At 50.3% G+C, this 20341-nt stretch overlaps 1 protein-coding gene across 2 annotated transcripts in view; it reads left to right on the plus strand.

Moving 5' to 3' along the window:
* Positions 1-20341, plus strand: part of TACR1 (tachykinin receptor 1) — a 26996-nt gene continuing 6655 nt past the window's right edge. Inside the window, exons 1-5 of one of the 2 annotated variants that reach the window (XM_075074533.1) lie at positions 1-489; positions 10615-10809; positions 14708-14858; positions 15167-15363; positions 15762-17115. In XM_075074533.1, coding sequence (XP_074930634.1) covers positions 89-489; positions 10615-10809; positions 14708-14858; positions 15167-15363; positions 15762-16053 — 1236 coding nt within the window. In that variant the 5' untranslated portion in view covers positions 1-88 and the 3' untranslated portion in view covers positions 16054-17115. Of the gene's footprint in view, positions 490-10614; positions 10810-14707; positions 14859-15166; positions 15364-15761; positions 17116-20341 lie in introns of those variants that run through there. The other variant, XM_075074534.1, reaches the window with a different exon arrangement.

The raw sequence follows: 20341 nt of genomic DNA on the forward strand, positions 1-20341 counted from the left end.
GTTGTACCCTGACCCTGCTGCACCCTAAATCAGGAGGGACCTGCGCCCCAAAGCACCCGTGTGCCAGGTCCAGCTGCGTTGCGGTGCGATGGATAACACTCTGCTGCTGGAAGTGGAGCTGGAGCACCACTGGCTGCTCAATACCTCCCTGAACGAGTCCTTCTCGAACCAGTTTGTGCAGCCCCCGTGGCAGGTTGCCCTGTGGGCAGTTGCTTATGCCCTCATCGTGGTGGTGTCGGTGGTGGGGAACGTGGTGGTGATGTGGATCATCCTGGCTCACAAGAGGATGCGCACGGTCACCAACTACTTCTTGGTGAACCTGGCTTTCGCCGAAGCCTCCATGTCCGCCTTCAACACAGTGGTGAACTTCACCTACGCCATCCACAACGAGTGGTACTATGGGCTGCTCTACTGCAAGTTTCACAACTTCTTCCCCATTGCCGCCGTCTTCGCCAGCATCTACTCCATGACCGCCATCGCCCTGGACAGGTGAGCTCCGAGCGTCAAACCCTCCCCGGCACCCAGGTCTGCCTCCACCTGGGTGCTGCGCTCAGCTCCGTCTGATCACGGCAGAACACTGCAATTAAAATAAAGCTTGTTTTGGTAAAAAGGGGCTAGAAATAATCCCTCTTCCTGCCCTGGTTGCAGGTGGCTTTGGAAATCCTTTGTCAGCTCTGCAAAAGGAGCTCGAGAAAAGGCTTTATAACCCCTGTGCATGTCAGTAGCGTGTCTTGGGTGTGCATGTGTAGCATCTGTGTCCTCTTCCTTCCCGGCTCCTCTGCAGAGCCATCCATTCCTTTCCCAACCTCTTCATTTAAAAGCAAACTCAGTATTTAGTACAAAATGGCATCACCTCATGACATAAAAGACAAGCCTGTGTCGGACGTGCCTCCGCTGCACTGCAGGAGCTGTCTCGTGTTGCTTGATCTGTGTTGGGAACCGTCTAAGGAGCCTCGGAGAGAAGCTCAGGCTCGGGAAAGGCATCCTGACTCGGCAGGGGTGTGTGTGGTCGTGTTGTGTGCTGGTGTGTCCCTCCAGGCGAACCCGCCTTCATTTTATTAGTGGGGACCAAGGGGCAGAGGTAGGTGCCAGCGTTTTCTCTCATTTGGCTGCAGCCAGCACAGCTTAGTTGGGTTTTTTTCGCTGCCTGGTTTCTGCCGGCACTGCCCGATGGCTGGGGACTGCCGGCAGAGCGAGAGCCCGCCTGCGTTCTGCCACGATCAAAAGTTCAGCAAGCGCTCGGCAGGGTGCGATGGCACAGGGGACGCTGCCTTTTTCACCGCAGAGGGATGTGCCGGGGTCAAAGGACACGAAATAGCCATGCAGCGAGCACCGCCGGTGCGCAGCTCCCCTCTCTGCTTTCCCCCTCTAAGAGATCTTTTGTTTGATGGCATGTTCACCCCACAGCTAGAGGTAAATCGAGGCTTTCAAACGGATTTGCAACCCTCTCTTGAGTACCGGCATTTCAAGCGCAACAGATTTTTCCAACACAACATATTTTCTGAAGACAGCTCGGCTCTGCAACACCTCTTTTTGTCCCTCTTCCCAGGGAGTAAAAGACGTTTTGGCTGGGGATACATGGGGAAGGGGGAGGGAGGAGATTCGCACTGCTGTATGCCAGCACATTTTGAGCTAGTGTCTAAGTGCTGCACAAACTGGCACGATATTTCCCTGTGAGAAATTATAGTGCTGCCACAACTCACGCACTGACAGCTTGGGAAAGGCAGCTTGAGATGGATGATGCTCTTAAAAACAGGCTCAGGTTTTGTTTCATTCTGGAGTGGTCACAAGACCCTCTCCAAAATAAATCAGACAAAGCCAAGTTCTTATACCAGAGGTTTGAGGAGAATTAAGGCAATAATAAATAAAAAGAGGAATGCTACCAGCATGGCTCTGCTCCTACCCGATGGTGTTGCTGGCTCTATTTCAGGAGCATCTGCGCTTTGAGGATGTCAGGGATCAGCCGGCAAAGCCCCTTTCAGGTTAGGATGAATCAGAGACATGAATTTTTATTTTTTTTTTTAATAGTTCGGTTTTTAGCCTTTGGTCCACACCTGGAATAACCAGAAAAGCAAATCTGCCCAGGGAAGCTGGAAAAGCGTGTGTAAAATGGGGAGCGAAGGCAGGTCTGGGAGCCTGGAGCTGAATTCTGGGGGGGAATTGGCATTTCCAGCTTTCTTCTTGCATCTGCAAACCCTTAACGGAGGCTTGGTTTTCCCATGGCTGGCCCCCAAAACCCGCGCGTGCAGGCTTGGCTCGCCCACCGAGAAGGACCCAAAAGAAGCTGCAGCCTCAGTGTGCAAACACCTCCTGCGCAGAGCTACCTGCTGCATTTCTTGGCCTCAAATGTCCAGCGAGGTGAGAAATTTGGAAGGTGAAGGCGGAAAAGCCCATCCTCTGCCCCGCCAGGCAAGCAGCACAGAACAATATCTCCAGGTGCTGAAAAACGGCTTGTTTTCCTGTGTCCGAGAACTGACAATAGTAACTGAAATGCAGGAACTTGATCCAGGGACCCAAAAGGGAAGAATTTGTCCTGGCAAGCAGCAAAAAGCTGTGTGGGAACAAGGAAAGCAAGTACCTGAATTCAGAGCAGCAGAGCCAAGTAGGCTCAGCAAAATGGGTTATGGTCACAGCCAGGACGTATCTGAAATCAAACATGACCGCAGTTCTGATTTTCATCAAAAACTAGGAAAGCAGAATTGAATGTGCCTTGTTCCCGAAGTGTATTAAGCCATCTATCAGAGCGGTTGGATACGGAGTCTGAAGGCTCGGAGGAGCATCGGTCTGCAGATTGCTCCCCTCAATCATCGCCGCTTGTGCTTTCTGCAAGCAATTTCCAGAACGTCCTCGCCGGAGGGTACGAAACCGCCTTGGAAAGTCTCGGCACAGCCGTAACAGAGTAGTTGAGAGAACAAGTAGGGAAGCGGGTTTGATTCTCCCAATGGGGTTGGGTTTGGGTTTTTTTTTGCATAACCTGCCCTGGGTTTGAGCAAGGAAAAAAAAGCTTTTCCTTGAAGCTAGACCATCTGCCCTCTCCCTAGGACCTATTCCAGCCTGGGCACAACCGTTCTGAAAAAATAAAAAGAAGGTAATCCTATAGCGAGTGTTATTCTGAACCCTGCAACAATAGCAGGAAATTCAGGAGTCATGGGTGGCAGCTGGTAAAGTCTGCTCAGGAAAAGCCATGATGCTGCTTCTCAGCATCCCACAGAAGTCAGGGCCAAACAGCTCACTTTGGCACTATAAAATTTGCCATGTCCTTTGGTTTTGGGTGTATCAGTGCCAGCGCACACTACACATCCCCTTCCAGCCTCAAACTCTCCTTGTGTATTAATTCACCTGAAAGACAGAGACAGAAAATCCTGGGTTTTTTCCAATCTTCCAGGAAAAGTGAGAGCCCAGCAGTGCCCCATGGTGAGTCCAAGCTAATTTACAGCCATACTTAGAGAGGAAAAAAAACAACTCTGGCCACCCCTAAGCTGTAATGGCTGTGGCGCGGGGGATGGAGCATTGTTAGATAAACTGTTGACATTCTCTCCCTGAGACCTGGATTCCTTTCTGAGCAGCACCGCGAGCCCGCGCCGCAAGCAAACTTCAGACCGAGGAATGAGTTGCCGTGATGATGGACAACCGGGAACGCAGCCGAAGGTGAAGATCCCGGATGACTTGCAGAATTGGGAAACAAAAATCATCTCTGATCTCAAAACTTTAAGTGAGCTGAGCCGAAAACACCGCAGACTGAACAAATGCCGATGAGAAGCGCGAGAGCCCTGCCACAAACTCAGGGCGGAGACAGACTGTGCAGCAATTGGGCTATTTAATATGAAGTGATTTCCCTCTTTCTGCCGAGTCCCCTGCTCTAAAGCAGCTGTAAAAGCAACACAGGGCGGGACTAACCTCCCGCAATTCCTAGGCCAACCTGCTGCTTTTGCTCATAAAAGAGCCCCCTCTCCAACCTCCGCCAGCACCAACGCTGCCAGACCAGCCGGCAGGGCTGGGCAATCCAACCGGGATCTTCTTTATATTCCCCCCTTTTTTTTTTTTATTTCCAAGTGGGTTATCAAATTATATTAGGTGTCTTAAGATTCATCAATTTGCCAGCAGGAGCTGCAGAAGAAACATCAAATCTGCGAACCTTCATTCACCACCGCGGCTCCTAAAATTGCTAGTCTGCAGCCGAGACCTGTTAATATCTCCCCAACCCCCTATTATTTGCAGCAGAAAAACTGGCTCAGAAAATTATTTACTGCTTGCAAAGCTTGAACTCCCAGGCTGGACGAACCAGCTGAGTATCAGGAACATATTCGCCAGCTCAGCAACCCCATGCCTTCCCCGAGAGGTGATTACTGCAGAAAGAAACCCTCCGGAGAGGACAAATTACATCAGCGCACAGACAGATTAATTAGTCATTTACACCCTAATATAGCGCCAGGGTGGTTTTTTTTTTGTAATCTTGACTTAATGGACTTCTGGGGTTTGCAGAGCAGGACTTTGATCTGTGGCCGGCATTGTGTAATCTTGCTCTGCTGGGGTGTAATTTGGAAGATGGAAGAGCAAGGGGGAAGCGAAAGGAGCCTGGGTTTAGGGCCAGCAGCCCCTGCTCCGGCCGCCCTGCGGCACTGCCTACGCACAAGCTACCAATAACCAAAGCAGCCCTTTGCATTCCCCAAAAATCAAGCGTTAGTGAACATGGCAAAAGCCCTACAAAGCTGCGGGATACCCAGCACGGAGCTAGCTCAAAGCGCTGATCTCGCCGCTGGCGTTAGAAAGCAGGGGGACGGGGATGGACAGGGGAGCGCCTTAGTAAGGGGTTCATAAACCATCAGGGCTGGTTTATGCCCCTGGTCCCAGCAGTAGTCTCTGATCTGATGGTATTAACTGGAATTAATCCCCCCCAATACCCACTAGATATGAATTCAGCCTGTCAAAAAATAAATTACACTTTTTTCCCCCTTTCCTTTGGAAACTTCCTTGAAATTCCCATGGCAATAAATGTAGAACTAAGCTGAATTAGCGACAGCGTGGTGGCTGGGAGAGGCAGGAGGCTCAGGTTTTGGCCATGCTTTCGGGTTGATCACGGTGTTCATCTGCAAGCTGGGCGCTGCCACAAGCCACCGTAGGAGTTTGAAGGCCTTTGGTGAGATATTTGGTTTATCCGATGGTTTTCTTAATTTATTCCTTGATTTATTCTTTGTTGCTCAATGGCCCAGTGGGAACCACCCATGCACTAAGAGCATGGTGTCATGAGTCACCAACCCAGCATTTCGTGTGATTTTTGTTCTCCCCGTTCACTCTCCAGCTACAAACCAGTGCCAGGACTAACCGGTTGATAAGATCACGTAGGTGCCTCGAATAACGGCACCTGCAGGGTCTCTCAGTGGGGCTGGCTTGTGCTTTGGGTCCTCCTCTCCCATCCCACCCCGGCGCTGCCAGCAAAATGATGAATGCAGGAGGGGGCTCTACACCTCCTTAACAGCCTGCTGCAACGAACTGGGCTTTGATCCTGTTTCACCTGCATTTGGCTTTTAAAATAGAGCATGCCCGTGGGGTTTGCAGTGCAAGAGGTGCTGTGCAGGAAGGCGAGGGAGTTTGCAAAGCTGCCGGCGCAACTCAGGCCGCTGTTCGGTGGTGGGTAACGCGCCCTGTTCGATTGTGCTCAAAGGAAACACCAAACTGCTTTGAAAAAGGAAAGATCCTGTGCCCTGTCGGTGCTCCTGGGAAGTGCCAATGAGAAACCCGCAGCCTCCTGCTTGACGAAGACGCTTTGCCGAGCGTTGAGCGTCACTCAGGTCTCGGGGCAGGAGCGCACTGTCCGCCTCTCAGTTTGGATGGTCGCTGTTTTATGTCAAAGCAATAAATAGGAGGAAGCAGCTGCTTGCGGCACCTTCGTCCCCAGCGTCGTGCGAGGGCTCAGCGAGCCTCCTCGGCCGTCACCCAGAGGCGAGGTGTCTGGGGCCAGCCCGGCGAGGCCAAGCTCCGCTGTGCAAACCTGCTCGAGGGACGGTGTTTTTGCATCCCCGCAGTTGCGTCGCAATCCCCACGTAAAGTAAAAAGGCAGGTTTTTGTCTACGAAGCTTCTCCTTTCCTGGGTGGGAAGGACCCGGAGCCGTGCCGGAGGCATTTGACCCACCTCAGTCTGGAGCATCTGCTCTGGCTCGGTTGCAGACTCCCCCGGGACTGACTCTGCACTAAACCCCTCTTTGCTCAGGATGGGAAATCGTTGTGCAATAAGACACACAGCACAAACTCTGCATCCTCTTGGTTACTCATCTCTTATCTGTCGTACCCTTATTACTTAATGAAGCAGATAAAGTCTTGGATGAAAGACGCTTCATAAATTTTCAGTATTATATTAATCTCATCTCCATGAGGGTGGAAACAATCGTGTAATATTAGTTATCCAGGCAGAACCCAGATTTGCAGATGCAATTAATAGATGGCTACAGCGCCTCGCTGCAATATTTATTTAATAACTGATATGCTCAGAGCTACCCTGGTACAATGTTTTACCCAGATGCTATTGTATCGTCATGGTAACGCTCCCCCCAAACTACAATAAAATATTTAAACCACAGCGAATGGCATTACCAACGTCATCAAATAGCGTCTGGTGTAAAGTTGGGCGCTTTAGTGCCAGGCCCACTAAATGGGGTGGATCTAAAACATTAAAGGCGGTGGGGAAGGCGCAAGGGAGACGCGGCTGCGCGGGCACCGGGCCTGTCCTGCACGGAGCTGGGCAGCCCGGAGCTTGCAAAACTTACCGGCGGTTTGCGCTGGACCAGGGTGCTGCCAGCCGAGAGGAGAGCAGCTGCAGATCATTTTATTTGGAGGAACAGGTATCAGTCAGTCTTCCCAAGCCAACATCTTCTGCAGGGGAACGGCCTCCCTCCATGCACCACCTGCACGGGGAACAAAACCTTTCCCTAATGTAGGAAAGCTGACCTTCAATCCTCAACCAAGAGCCAATTCCCTAGGAAAAAATAGGATGTGAAGACCCCGCGGTGGTTTGTCACCTGCCACAGTGGCGAGGGCAGGATGCTCATGTAGGGCCGTGCTCCTCTTCCTCACCTCCCACGAATCGCCATCCCTAGCAAACCGCGACACCCCATTTTCTGCTGGATGGGAAAACCATCTTGAACAGCAGAGAAAAAAAATAAATCTCTTTAATAGGATACAGCGTCTTAGGGAGATGGGCAGAGTGGGGCCACAGAGACACTTTGTGAGGAGAAATATGAGCTAATAAACTCATTAGCCTCGCTTTTGAGAGCCCGCTTCTCGCCGGCGCGGCCAGGACCTGCGTGGCTGAGCCAAGGAGGGCAGCAGCTTCCTGGCACTTAAGCTCTGATCGATGCCTTTTGTGCCCAGCACAGCAAAACCGCCCGCCTGACACCATGCACGGGGCCAAACGCCCGCCAGTACCTTGCAGACCCCCTGGGACGTGGCGGCTGCATCCCATGGCCGTGCTCTGCATTTCCACCGGAATGCAAACTTGTTTGGTTAATAAAAAATAAACGGACGGGCAAGATTTTTGCTGAAAGGCAAAGTCACGATTGACACATTGTTTTTCTTCCCTGCTAAGAAGTAATTGATGGAGGTTTGGCTGCAACACCTACCACAGCCTTGCCTGGGAGATCGAACCTAAGTGGAGGGGAGAAGACAACCTGGAGGTACCTGCGGTACGGCTCCGCAGCGGTCGCTTGCTCGGAAGGAAGGTTTTATTTTAGGTTATCCAAAACCCTGCCGTAGAAATGCACCACGGGGGAGGTTTGGCTCGAAACGGAGCAGAATTGCAAGAAAGCAAACTGGCTTTTTGGGACCCGTGTTCTGGATGCAAAAAAAAGATCCAGTGGTGGCCAAAAAAAAAAAAAAACAAACCCAAAAATTCAAAGACAAGAATACACACAAATCTATTGGGTAGAGAAACATGGAAAGTCCAACCAGTCTACAAGGAAATGAGGGCTATTTGAGCGTGACAGACCCAGCACTGCAAAAGAATTGTAGAATCATAGAATGGTTTGGGGTGGAAGAGCTTAAAGATCAGCTCGTTCCACCTCCCCTGCCCTGGGCAGGGACACCTTCCACCAGACCAGGTTGCTCAAAGCCCCGTCCAGCCTGGCCTCGAACACCTCCAGGGAGAGGACACCTACAGCTTCCCTGGGCAACCTGTGCCAGGGCCTCGCCACCCTCACCGTCAAGGATTTCTTCCTAACAGATATCTAACCAAAACCTACCCTCCCTCGCTTTAAAGCCGTTACCCCTTGTTCAGGTTTGCTACCAGTGCTGCTGCTTTTCCACCCCGATAGAAGCAAGACGGTGGCTGTTATCCAAGCTAAGGCAGCCACCAAACCATATTTTCTGCTCCCCCCCCTCCCCAGTTTGATTTTGCATCAAATATTCTTGTCAAGGAGAGGGTAAAAAAAGAAGAAAAATGGAAAAAAAAAAGGAAGCGGTTATTAAAATGTTAGGAAAATTTTCTGCTTAGGGATACAATTATTATATAATTATATGATATTTTAATATGAAATAATGGTCGAATTATTTTCAGGATGTTTGCACGTTTCCATCTATCCATCTGCAGCATTTTTATGGCCTGTAATACCTGCTCCCCAAGCAGCCCAGACCCTTTTTATAACTTTTTTTTTTCTTCCCCATGAAAGCCCCTGTCTGGAAGAACTGTTATTATTCCCATTTTTAATCCTGATGGGTGGCTGAACCCAGAGCACCCCCAAAAGAATATTTCAGAGGTCCCTTGGGACCAAAGGTTTGGGAATTGCTGCTGAAAAAAAGGATTTGGGGACAGTTTTCCCCAGCGTGCTGGTAGCTTTCTTCCTCCCAGCTCCCTGACCCCGTCCTTGCAATGCCGGCACGGTCGGATTAATTTTGCCATCTCAATTTTGCCGTCTGCTTTGCACCATGAGACACGTTGCAGACAAGTGATGGTGGTTGGAAAGGTCTCTAGGTGATGCGGCTGGGGTTTAGTTCATCGTTACGGTGATTATTTGGATGTTTGATCGAGCGCGAGGGCTTCTGCAGGTGCAAAGTCCTTTAAAGCGATCAGGAAAGCCCGCCGAAATGCACCGGCAGAAACAAGGTTGGTGATGTAAAAGCATTTCTGGCTGGTTGCAGTCAAGCCCTGGCTTTGCTTTCTGGAGGTCCCAGCCTCAGATTTTTTTTTTCTCCAAGTATTTCAACAGAAATGGCCCAACTTTTGTGGAAATCCCTTGTTTTCCACCTTTTGCATGCTTGAGCTCGAACTGTCAGGTCAAGTATCAGCAGCAAGCTCAGGCACATCGACTTCTTGCTGCTTGGGAGCATAAATGCAGGGTAACCTGCTCTGAACCCTATGCTAAAGCCCACCCAAACTTCATCCAGCTCAGCAAACCTGCTATCGAGGGGCTCAGCCGACACCAGGCATTTGAAGGATGAGGAAGAGGAAGGAGATGAGTCCTTGCAGGGTCCTGGAAAGCCAATCGCAAATACTATAAGGAAGAAATGAGAAATACGGACGCAAAGACCAGGAGAACCTTGGTGCATCACCAGCCGCTGTGCCAGAGCGGCACTAACACCCGTTGCCTTGGCTCTTTCTAACCAGCTTCAATTCCAAGTACCAAACAGATTTTTGAGGGATAATTATCAGGCGGATTTTCAGCTGCAGAAAGCTGATAAGGTTTGGTACCCTGGGGCAGAGGAAGAGCTGACGGCAGTACCTCCTGCATATTTATACACTAATCCCTATGTCTTTCCCCTGCAAGGGGCCACCCAAAAATGCAACACGGGGAGTATTTGCCATCTAAGAAAAAATTAAAAGCAAAAACTGCCCATCCTCTGAAAGGAGAAGGGATGGAGGGAGACAGAGAGGAGGCTGCAAACGCCTCAGGCTATAACACACGCAGGGCGATGCAATGTTTCTCCTCTTCCCAAAGCTTGACATGGAGCAGGGGGGAAATAAAATAAAAAATTTGTGACATTCTCACTTAATCCTTAAGGCGCTGCTGACTGCTGCCAGCTTTGCAGAACCAGGTTTGCAGAGGGATAAATGCAATCTGCCTCGTCGCCGCTGAAGCTTTCCTTGCGTACAATGACCGGTGTTCGAGGGGAAGAGCCCAGGAGCCAGGGCAGATAGAGGTGGCATCTCAGATCACCCATCCCACGCCGGCCCAGCGCTCTTATTTTTAGTTCTCCTCCTGTAACACTTGGCGCTGAGATCTACCGCAGAGATCAGATTTTGCGCGGGTGCAAAACTACCGGGCGCTGCCAAAGCGGGGGCTGCCAGACGGCAGCATCGTGGCTGGCTCTGTACAAATTGGTCTTTGCGGAAGCAGCCGGTTGCTGGTTGCGTTAGCGAAGCTGTTTGTCAGCTAAATGTCAATGAGCGTCTCAAACGGGATTCATATCTCGAGGGTAAGATACTGCAAGAGAATTAGAGCGTTAGCCGGGGAATCGTCCATAAAGGGATTATTCGGTGCTGTTTGCATTGTGCAGAGCGAGGGGCTGCCAGGATGCATTAAGGGGGTGTTATAAGTACAACCCCTACACAGGGAAGACCTAAACCAGCCCCAAAAGCTGCAACATCGGGGCTTTCCAGCTTTCATTTCACCTTTTCCCGCCTTGCAGGTACATGGCTATCATCCACCCGCTGCAACCCCGACTCTCAGCCACTGCCACTAAGGTGGTCATCGGCGTCATCTGGCTCCTGGCTTTCCTGCTGGCTTTCCCCCAAGGTTACTACTCGGTGATGGAGGAGCTGCCGGGCCGGCTCGTGTGTCTGGTGGAGTGGCCAGAGCACAGCACCAATGTGTACGGAAAAACGTGAGTTGAGCTTTTCTGGCAATGGGGACAAGTCACCGTACAGAAAAGACATTAAGAAAGTATTAAAAAAAAGGAAGCGAGGAAGGATGGGAATGGCTCAGAGCTTCCTGGGATGGGGAAACCCTCCCCCTGCCCTGGCGAGGGCCGGTGCTCTGTAGCTGGTGGTAGCAAAATCTCCATCCGCATCATCCTGGGGCACATTAAGGTTAGTTAAGGTGAGGTGAGCGCTGCTCATGGTCCAAGCATTGCCCCATGCTGTGCCATTCCTCAAGGATGCTCATCCTTGAGGGCAACTCAGGTAAAACTACTAAGACGCAATATTTTGGCTGTGGGGATGGGGTCTGCGTTGCCCCCAGGGGCTTATTCATACATGCAGGTATAGCTCTGGTTTTTGCAGCACCTTTCCTGCAACCCATACCTCTAAAGCCTTCCTGGGGCAAGAGTTATTCCTGCAAGAGGTAAACTGGGTTTTACCTGGGGTATCTTGGCCAGGCAATAACAGAAAAAAAAAAAAAACCTGGTTTGGGATTTACCAAGTCCAAATGCCCCAAAATTCACTCGACAGCTTAAAAAAAACCAAGCTACCAAAAGGGGCTCTGGGGCATCAGCTCAGGCTGGGAGGCAAACGCTGGGCTAGGAGGGCTCAGCAGGAATCTCCTTCCTTCCCCTTAAGGTGCTGGTTAATTAAATCTGGCACTTCCAAAGGGTCCAGGCAACCCCGCTGCTCTGCCAGCGCAGCGGTCCTCCGCGGTTTGCTACGAGTCTACGAGTCATGCGGCGAGTTAAATGTCATGCCTTAAGGAAAAAAATAGCAGGGGAAGGAAAAAAAAAGAGGCAATTGTGATCTCCAGTGCCGTGGAGCAATGAATTAGGGCTGTGAAACTGTGCTGGAGCCAAAGCAGGGGACACACACGCACAGAGAGCGAAGCCTGGCGAAGGTCCCTCTGCAAGACAAACGAGACGAGTTTGCCAGTCAGCAGCGAGCGGCGAGTGGCAGAGAGCGGGACGGTATTGTTTATTATCACCTTATTTATTTGCATTGCAAGGCATGTATGGCAAGAACTCAGCTGGGGCTGGCCCAGCCGATCTCCGGAGGTGTTTTCCAAGCTTAATTACTCCAGGCCACTGTGATAAATATGGCCAGCGCAAAGAAATGCCACTGGCTTAGACAGCCCATGTGGCCGGGCTGGGGCTGAGCCCCCCCAGACCGGCGCAGTAACCGGCACGAGCTCAGGGCCTGGCTTTGACAGGTTGTTTGCCGTTCAGCTGCACGCTGGGGCCATGGCTTTTGCAAATAGCTAGTTCAAGAGAAAAACGCCACCGTTAACCTCTGAATTATTTGCTGCTGGAAGCCGGGTGCCACTTCAAAGCCTGAGCATCCCGTGCCCTTTGGCAAGCCAGGGGAACTCTGCAGACAGATGAGGGCAGCCAGAAAAGCTGGGAAAGCAGATGCTCAGCAGAAGCTTTTAAATAGCCAAACCCCAGATATTTGGTGGGGACTGAAAATAACTTGCAGCTTGGCAGCATCTCTCCAAACCATGTGAACTCACTTGCACAGTGCAGAGCCTGAGAAGTTATTTTACTGCCCCAAAATAACTTTGCAGGACAGGTGCTTGGGTGACTGTCAAACACCCTCCCCTGCTCACATGGCCTTGGTGCAGTTATTTAAGGAAGGCGCCAGCAGCAGCTGGCTCGTTTGCAATGCCATGATGAAAAATAATATTATTTTATTCCCAACGCTGGGGAGTCCTTTGTCTTGGCAAACGGAGCCCAGAAAGCACAACCCCAGCATGCAGAGGGTATCAGAAACAGCCATGCACACATGAGGGGTTTTTCAGCTGGGAAAACGTGCCTGTTCTCAGCCCGCTCCTACGGGGGGAAGCGGGCAAAGGCCTCGGCACAGGCGAGGTGCTGCATCTGCAACAGGAGCCAGCGATTCAGCTTGATTCGATCCAGCAGCTGCTCGCTGCCGCTAACCACCAATTCCCTCACCCGCGTTTGGTTTTGTAATAGATGTCTGATCTATTCCAATTTCATTAGCTGCCATTTTGGTTCGTTAAGGGAAGGGGAAAAGCCACTCCGCTCGCAGCTTCACGGGGAGATAACAGCCCACAGCGACTGTCTGGGCTTTGCGAGGCCAGACGAGGCAGCAGCCCCCTCCTCCAACATCACTGTCCCATAACGCCTACAGGCTCCTGATCCTACACAAGACCCTAAATCCGCACACCAAAGACCTTTAAATTACAAAACCCAGGCCTCTACAAGTGCTCTGATCCTGCAATTCTTGTAGAAAGAATAACATACGGATGGTTTCACATGGAGAACGGTTTTCAGCACCCAGGGTCCAAAAAAAAAGTCCCAGGGCTCTTTGGAAATCCCTGTCCCTACCATGCCCAGGCAGCTCTGAAAATAAGGGTCAATCTTGCTTACGTTGTCTAACAGCTCCTCTGGGGCATTTCTGCATCACTCTCAGCTATTTGCAGCTGGTTTAAGACGCAGCATTACATGGGAACCACAATGAAATCTTCATCGCGGAGCCACAGAGACGCCTCTTTAATTAGCAAAATAGAAAACAGCCCTACAAAATCCAGCTCAAATGCGATTAGCGCTGGGCAAAGAGGAGGCCAAATGAGATTGCAGGTACAACACAAGGAGGAGATGGCGTAGCAACACGGGTCCAGGGCCAACGGGATTCCCTGCGGGAGTTGCACCAGGCACAAGCCTGACCCATTCGTTACACTTTGGAGAGACTATTCAATCAAAGCTCCCGGGAGGACGAGCGGGTGCAAGAACTGAGGGTGGCTACAGGGCCTGAACCGCCTTGAACAGATGCGGCACCTTGCATTCGAGCCGGGCACGCACCCCAAAAATGCCTGCAAAGGCCCTAAAGCTGTCCGAATAGAATGACCTCCACACCTGGCAGCACGCACGATGCTTTGCAAGCCAGCACTGGGCAAGGGTATCACTATTGCTCCTCCTCCTGCAGGGAAGGCAGGTTTTCGCATCCTACAATGGTGGGAAGGAACCAGCAAGGTCAAACCATCCATCCCCACCCTGTTTGTTAAAAACAGCCCTGTTTTTTTACTTTTAAACAAACTATTTAACACCAATCCTTCACTGAACCCCCTGCAATCCCAGTGGCTATTGCAACCTGCCACAGCCCCACTGGCTTCATGACAAAACGGTCTCAAGCCTGTGCTAACAGTTTAATCTGGACCTTCTTGTTCGATTTTGGGCTTATTTATACCTGTTCTAAACAGACACAAGGATCCTGCCCTCTCCATGAGCTTGGAGAACTGACCTAACTGCTGAAATCACTGGAAATTTTTAATAAACCTCCACAACAAGGGTTTAGGCTGTGTTTTGGGGGACTGGGGTTATGCCTTATGCCACCTGAGCCCAGCTAAACTGATGGTGGGCCAGGATTCAGGCAAGCTGCATCCAAGACCCAGTGTTTGCCCCGCAGGGAAAGCCTTTATTTCTTCAGCTTAATATTCCCATCCTTTATATGTCAAAAAAACCCACACTTGCTCCTGCAGGACTGCCAGATAAAAGGTGTGATAAGAGCAAGCATTCATCTTTAGGATAATTTGAGGGGTAAATAGAGTAGAACTGAGAGTAGAGCCACTTGAGCTAGAACATCCTTGCCTTATGGAGGTAACACAAGCTCTTCGCTGGCCTCTACATCCCACCCCAGGAGGGTGCTAGGATGTCAAAGGCTGGCAGCAGAGACTTGGAAAAGATTGGGGTGAAAGTAGGGAGTCCTTCCCAGCTCAAGCTCTGCGGGAATTGTGCCAAATTCTCTTTGCCCCTGTGAAGCACTTTGCCTTCAAGTTCCGATTGCAAGAAAAAGACTGAATAGGTGGAGGACACGTGCAACAACCATCATTTTTTCTAGGTATCACTTCTGCATGACCATCCTGATCTACTTCTTGCCACTTCTGGTGATAGGATGTGCCTACACTGTGGTCGGCGTCACCCTCTGGGCAAGCGAGATACCTGGCGACAACTCTGACCGCTACCATGAGCAGGTCTCAGCTAAGCGGAAGGTAAGGAGCTCCGAGCACACTTGAAGCCGTACTTCATGCCCAATCCCAACTAACTACCACCAAAAATACTTTATTAGGGGTGGAAAGAGATCAGAGCTTGTTGCATCGTTGTTGGTAATGGAGCAGGGAATGGCCTCCAGATACGTGTCCTCTATGAATGACCATGGTTTAGCCAAGGTGTTGACCACGCGTTCCCGGTTGCAAAGGCCTCCAAGGCAAAAAGAGGTGGCCCCTTCTGGAGGGTGACACCTCTCCTGCGGGGTGTTCGACGGATGACTTTGCTTCCCTACCCTCTCTTCTCCTCACAGGTAGTGAAGATGATGATCATCGTGGTATGCACTTTTGCGCTGTGCTGGCTGCCCTACCATATCTACTTCACCCTGCAGTATTTCAACCCTGAGTGGTACCTGCAGAAGTTCATCCAGCAGGTCTACCTGGCTATTATGTGGCTGGCCATGAGCTCCACCATGTACAACCCCATCATCTACTGCTGCCTCAACGACAGGTGGGTTTCGAGTGACTTTCAGCACCATCTTAGTGCAATGGGGCGGGGGAGGGGGAGATACAGAGGGGTCTGTTGGAGGAGAGTATGAGTGGAGAGTTTTTCCAGGGTGGTTCTGTCTCATCTTCTGCCAGGGGCTGCTTCCAGCAGATGTAGGGGTGATATAATACTCACCTAAATAAGTCTTTCCTAAAGTCCCTGGGGAATTTGAGGACAGGTATCAAAACAGTCCAAATTCCTAATTAGGATTTATCAGTGTTTTTTTCCTCCCCTTAGTGAAAAGTAGCATTTGTTTTTGTTGTTAAGCAGTGCTTAGCTTTGTCTCCCCACTCATAGCAAGGTCCTTTTGCCGTCTCCAAATCCCTCACGGCTGCCTTTCCCCACCTCTGCCATCCCTCCAGGTTTCGCGTGGGGTTCAAACATGCATTTCGGTGGTGCCCATTTGTCAGCGCCAGTGAGTACGAGGGCCTGGAGATGAAGTCAGCCAGGTACCTGCAGACACAGAGCAGCATGTACAAGGTCAGCCGGATAGAGACCACTATATCCTCGACGGCTGGCATGGCTGAAGAGGAGCTGGAGGAGAGCAGCAAGGCCAAGCGTCTCTCGGTAGACATGACATCCAACGGCTCCTCCCGCAGCGACTCTAAAACGGTCTCTGAGAGCTTCAGCTTCTACTCCAACACACTCACCTAAGCAGCTCCCCAGCCTCATCAGCCGCTCACAAGGGTGCCAACATCCCCTTTCCCTCACCGGGACGCTCCGGCACTCAATCCACCCAGCATCATCACCCCGGTTTGTGATGTACTGGCTTTTTTCCATGCTGTTTTACCATCTCGTGCTGTGCCACTTGCTCGCCATCCTTGGGCCAGCCCAAGAGCAAAAGCTTTGGATTAGTTTCACGTGCTTCACCGTGGCTTGCACCTGAACACAAGGGGGGTTTGGCTGGCCTCTGCCTTGCTGCCTGTCCAACCCACCACAGACCAGGTGGGTGGATAGGATGCTGAAATGGGACAGAGCTGGGTTTTTGTCCTAAATCATTAAGTACAACATCGGCAGGCATCTCCCAGTGCATGCCACCCCACAGGAAAAGGAACCAGTCTTGCACTTTCCTCCTCCCACCTTTAATTTCATTCTCCCTGTCACCCTCGGTTGAATATCCAGTGGGGTATTCAATTCAAAAATCCAGCAAAAAATGCTGTTTTCAACTTCAGAGGCTGTACGTCCATGGGGCACCGCTGGCCTCTCAGCGCTTCAACTGAGATCCAGGTGTTTCTGCACAGTCTCAACTCATCTCTGGCACCCCCATCCCTCTGCACGACCGTCTTCTGTTGCCGCTCCACAGCACAGCCCATCGAAACAGGGCTCTCCAAAGGATTTCTGAACTGAGCCAGACTTCGGTTGCTGTTAATCAACCGTATGTGCCAAAAGCAATCACTGTGATTTCCTAAAAGGCCCAAGGAGATGGCTCTTTGATAGATTTTGGAAGCCTGTGGAGGTCTGGAGAAGAAGAGAGTGACCACACTGAAATGTCTAGAGCTGCACAGAAAGGGGCACGGTAGGATTCTGTTGGAAAAACCAAGTTTTGCCAGCATACAAGGTTTGAAGGGAGACAAGAATTTTGCAGACTTTTTTTACCTAGAGGAGGTTGAAATGATTCACTTCCACTTTCTGGATTTTGTTTTAACCAGGGAAACTTTTTTCTTTTCATCCCCCCATCTTTTGCGTAAAAGATTACATTTATGATGTGTACATGGATATAGCGAGTATTTTAGTCCTGTTATGATGGCTACTTTTGACTGGGGCTGTTCATACCAAGGGCTCCTTTGGTCAACAAATGCATGAACATACACTCAAAGGGGGGCAAAAAAGGTAAATAAAGTGAGACGTGGGCAAGCTTGGCTTGTCGGGAACAAACCTACAAGTTTAGGGGCAACCTGGGGGCAGTGGTACCGACTTCTCCTTGCTGCTGGTCCAATCGCTCTACTTTTGGTGTAGAAATCAGACTCCTAAAATTGATTGACCGAACATCAGACCCTGCTGAGCCAGCAGCAATTTCTGGAAGTAAAGCAGAGATGGCTTTTGGAGCTTTTCAAATATTCAGCCTCCAAACTGGCTGTTGGAAGATCATTAATAAATCCCCAGCCACGATGGTTCTTGGAGATAAAAATACACATATTTAAGGAATGACTCCAGCAGAATGACAAGAATGATCATCTTGGTTTTTACCCAAAGTCCTGCCAAGTGCCAGCGGTGAGGAGCAGCTATTCTAGCCATTTCCATGCTCTTCCCAACTGCTGCAATACGCAGCATTACAAACTGCCACATGCTTCACGCGTACGCTGGAAGACCCTATTTTTTTCCTGCTTAAACTTCCACTTCTCACCATTCTTGTTGCCTTAAGACATATTCCCTTGCTGCTGCTTCCCACGACCCTGCAAGCGTGGAGAAAAGGGAACGGCGTGAGCCTTCCTGGGGATCTGGTTTTGCAAAAAACCACCAGCCCCAGGCGACAGCGATCAAAGGGATGGACGATGCCGAGGGTTTTAACGCAAGGGTTGGACTAGGAAACTTTTCCCACCAACTCCCCAGGAGCTGTGCTGCCAATACACGAGAAGGTGCTACAAACCAGAGCCAAATTCTGATTTACTCCTAGCTGCCAAGCCAAATTAAAAATTAAAATGACACCAACTGTCTCGAAATGGTCTAGAGAGCCAAATAGGACAAGCAGAGACCTGCTCCGTCACCCCACGCGCAAGGGTGTGTGTCAGGTTGTGAGCCTACAGAAGTCAGCATTTAGGGGGAAAAAAAAAAAAAAGGAAAAAATATATACGCGTGTCTGTGTGTATATATATAACCAGGCTGCCCTTTAGTCCTCTGTGTTTTATGCCTCAATGATGCTGTGATAGTGAGATGTGCAAAGAAACGACAACTGCCTTCTCACAAGCAATGCTCAGCTTGAAACGTGGGATAACCCCAAGGGCGTGCATGGAGACTTCAATTCGAGCTGACAGTTCACAGCCTGAAATGCTTCTTGTGCATCTTGTAGAAAACTATCTCTTGAAATAAAGTGGGAAAAATTCCCAGCTGTTATAAAATAGTGCCAATGACCGCAGTGGAGCCAGCCTGGGACGCCCAAGCTGATGGGAACGTGTCAAGAGATCATTCAACAGATGGAGACCAATGGAGGAAAACCAAAATGTTCTCTGTAAATGGGTACGACATGCCCAAACCTGGGGTTTCCTTCCCCCCCTCCAAGTGCCGAGTTATTTTATCAGTGGAAGCAGGAAAAACGGCGAGACTCTTTTCACATTTACGATCTAAGCCAACCTCAAAATGGGATGTGTGGGTCAGGTCCATGGCCATGCTCGTGACATGCATCAGGCAGCATTAGCTGGTTTCACCAGCCTTGGGATGCTCTGTGCAGGCAAATGCCACAGAGAAGTCTTTTTCTGAAGGCTAAAAAGCCTAAAACAAGACACCCCTGCCTAGGCTTGGGGATGGGACATCTAACCTTATGGTAAGTCCAGCCTCTGCTCTATTTCCAGCTCTTCTTTCAAACAGGTCAGCTGTAATACAAAGGCTTTTCCTGGTTTGTTAAGCCCGTTTCCCTGGTTTGCTTGCAGATCTCTGATTAGAAATTCAACTGCAAAGCGAGGCAGTTTCTGTGTGTCTTTCCTGGCTCTCTGAAATGCAAAATAACACTATCTGTTGAGAATCACTCAGCAGGTCTGCGCACATCCCTTTGCCTTCTCCTTCTTGGAGGCATATGGGTAACTCCCGCCATCATTAAGACGAGCTGCCTAAGCCCAATTACAATGCACTCCATGCCAAAACCATTGCAGAAGGGAGCTCTGAAACCCAAATCCCAGCCTGAAGCCATCTCCTTACCCCCAGGGGATTGAGATAAGCTCAGGTTTGCTTCCTGGCACTCAGATACTGCTCTTCCCACCTACCTCCCAGCAGGAACACGGAGCAGCAAATCCCCATCTCTACATACTTTGAGGTCTGCTCAACTGCTCCAAAAAACTACATTTACACCCCATTTCATGTGCAACCATTTATCTCCCATCGGCTCAAAACAAAAACCAGCGAAAACCAAGCAAGAGCCTGCATGCCAGAAAAATGAGGCGCCTTTGCAAACGTGGAAGCCCAAGCAAAGCAGCCAGTACCGATCCCCGCTGTTTGTAGTGCTTGTAATGGGATTGCCAGTAGACACGCAAAAGCCTGCCCGCCCACTGCTTATCTTTATTATTATTTTTATTTTCCTGTCCCCGGAGGGAGGGATGCAGTCACTGCTTGGCCCAGCCGAGCACGCCGCCTCTGCCAACGGGTAGCAACTTGGGATGGAAGCAGAGCACCCGCTATTTGCTGCCTATTTCCGCAGGGCTGACAGGGCTTTTTTTTTTTTAAGCTTGCTGTGGCCTAGCCAGATCCCCCTGCGAGATACACCACCAAAAGCTCCCAGCTTTTGCTTGCCATTAAAATAATAATTTAAAAAAAAAACCCCACACACACCACCTTTTGGGCTTCAGGAGTCTGTTAATAATCTACTGAACACACCACCCTGCCCCAATAAAACCGGTCTCCAACTGAATAATTAATACAGCTCTTGTAATGCAAAGTTTAATATGGAAATAGCCTCTTTTTCTGTGGCGTATCCACCCAAAATACCACCTCCGCTGGAAGCTAAATCACACTCATCAGCTAAACGCAGCAATCGCAGCGCCCTGGAGAAGGGACAGTGAGCCCCAAGAGCAGCTGAGGGTGAGAAATTACTCTCGGGTGTCTCTGCCCTTAAACTTTCCATCCCAGACAAAAAGGCTCCCAATTCTGTGCAATATGATACCGTTGAGGCCAGGAGGGGAGAAAGGGGACAGGATGGGCCGTGACGCGCGCCTGGGGTTTGGTATTTGGGGCAGCTGATAGGAGATTTGTGTGAAGTTCTTCCTATAGTAGCATCTCTATAGAGGAAAAGTCCAAC

This window comes from Phalacrocorax aristotelis, chromosome 24 (genome assembly GCF_949628215.1).
Source record: "Phalacrocorax aristotelis chromosome 24, bGulAri2.1, whole genome shotgun sequence".
NCBI lineage: Eukaryota > Metazoa > Chordata > Aves > Suliformes > Phalacrocoracidae > Phalacrocorax > Phalacrocorax aristotelis.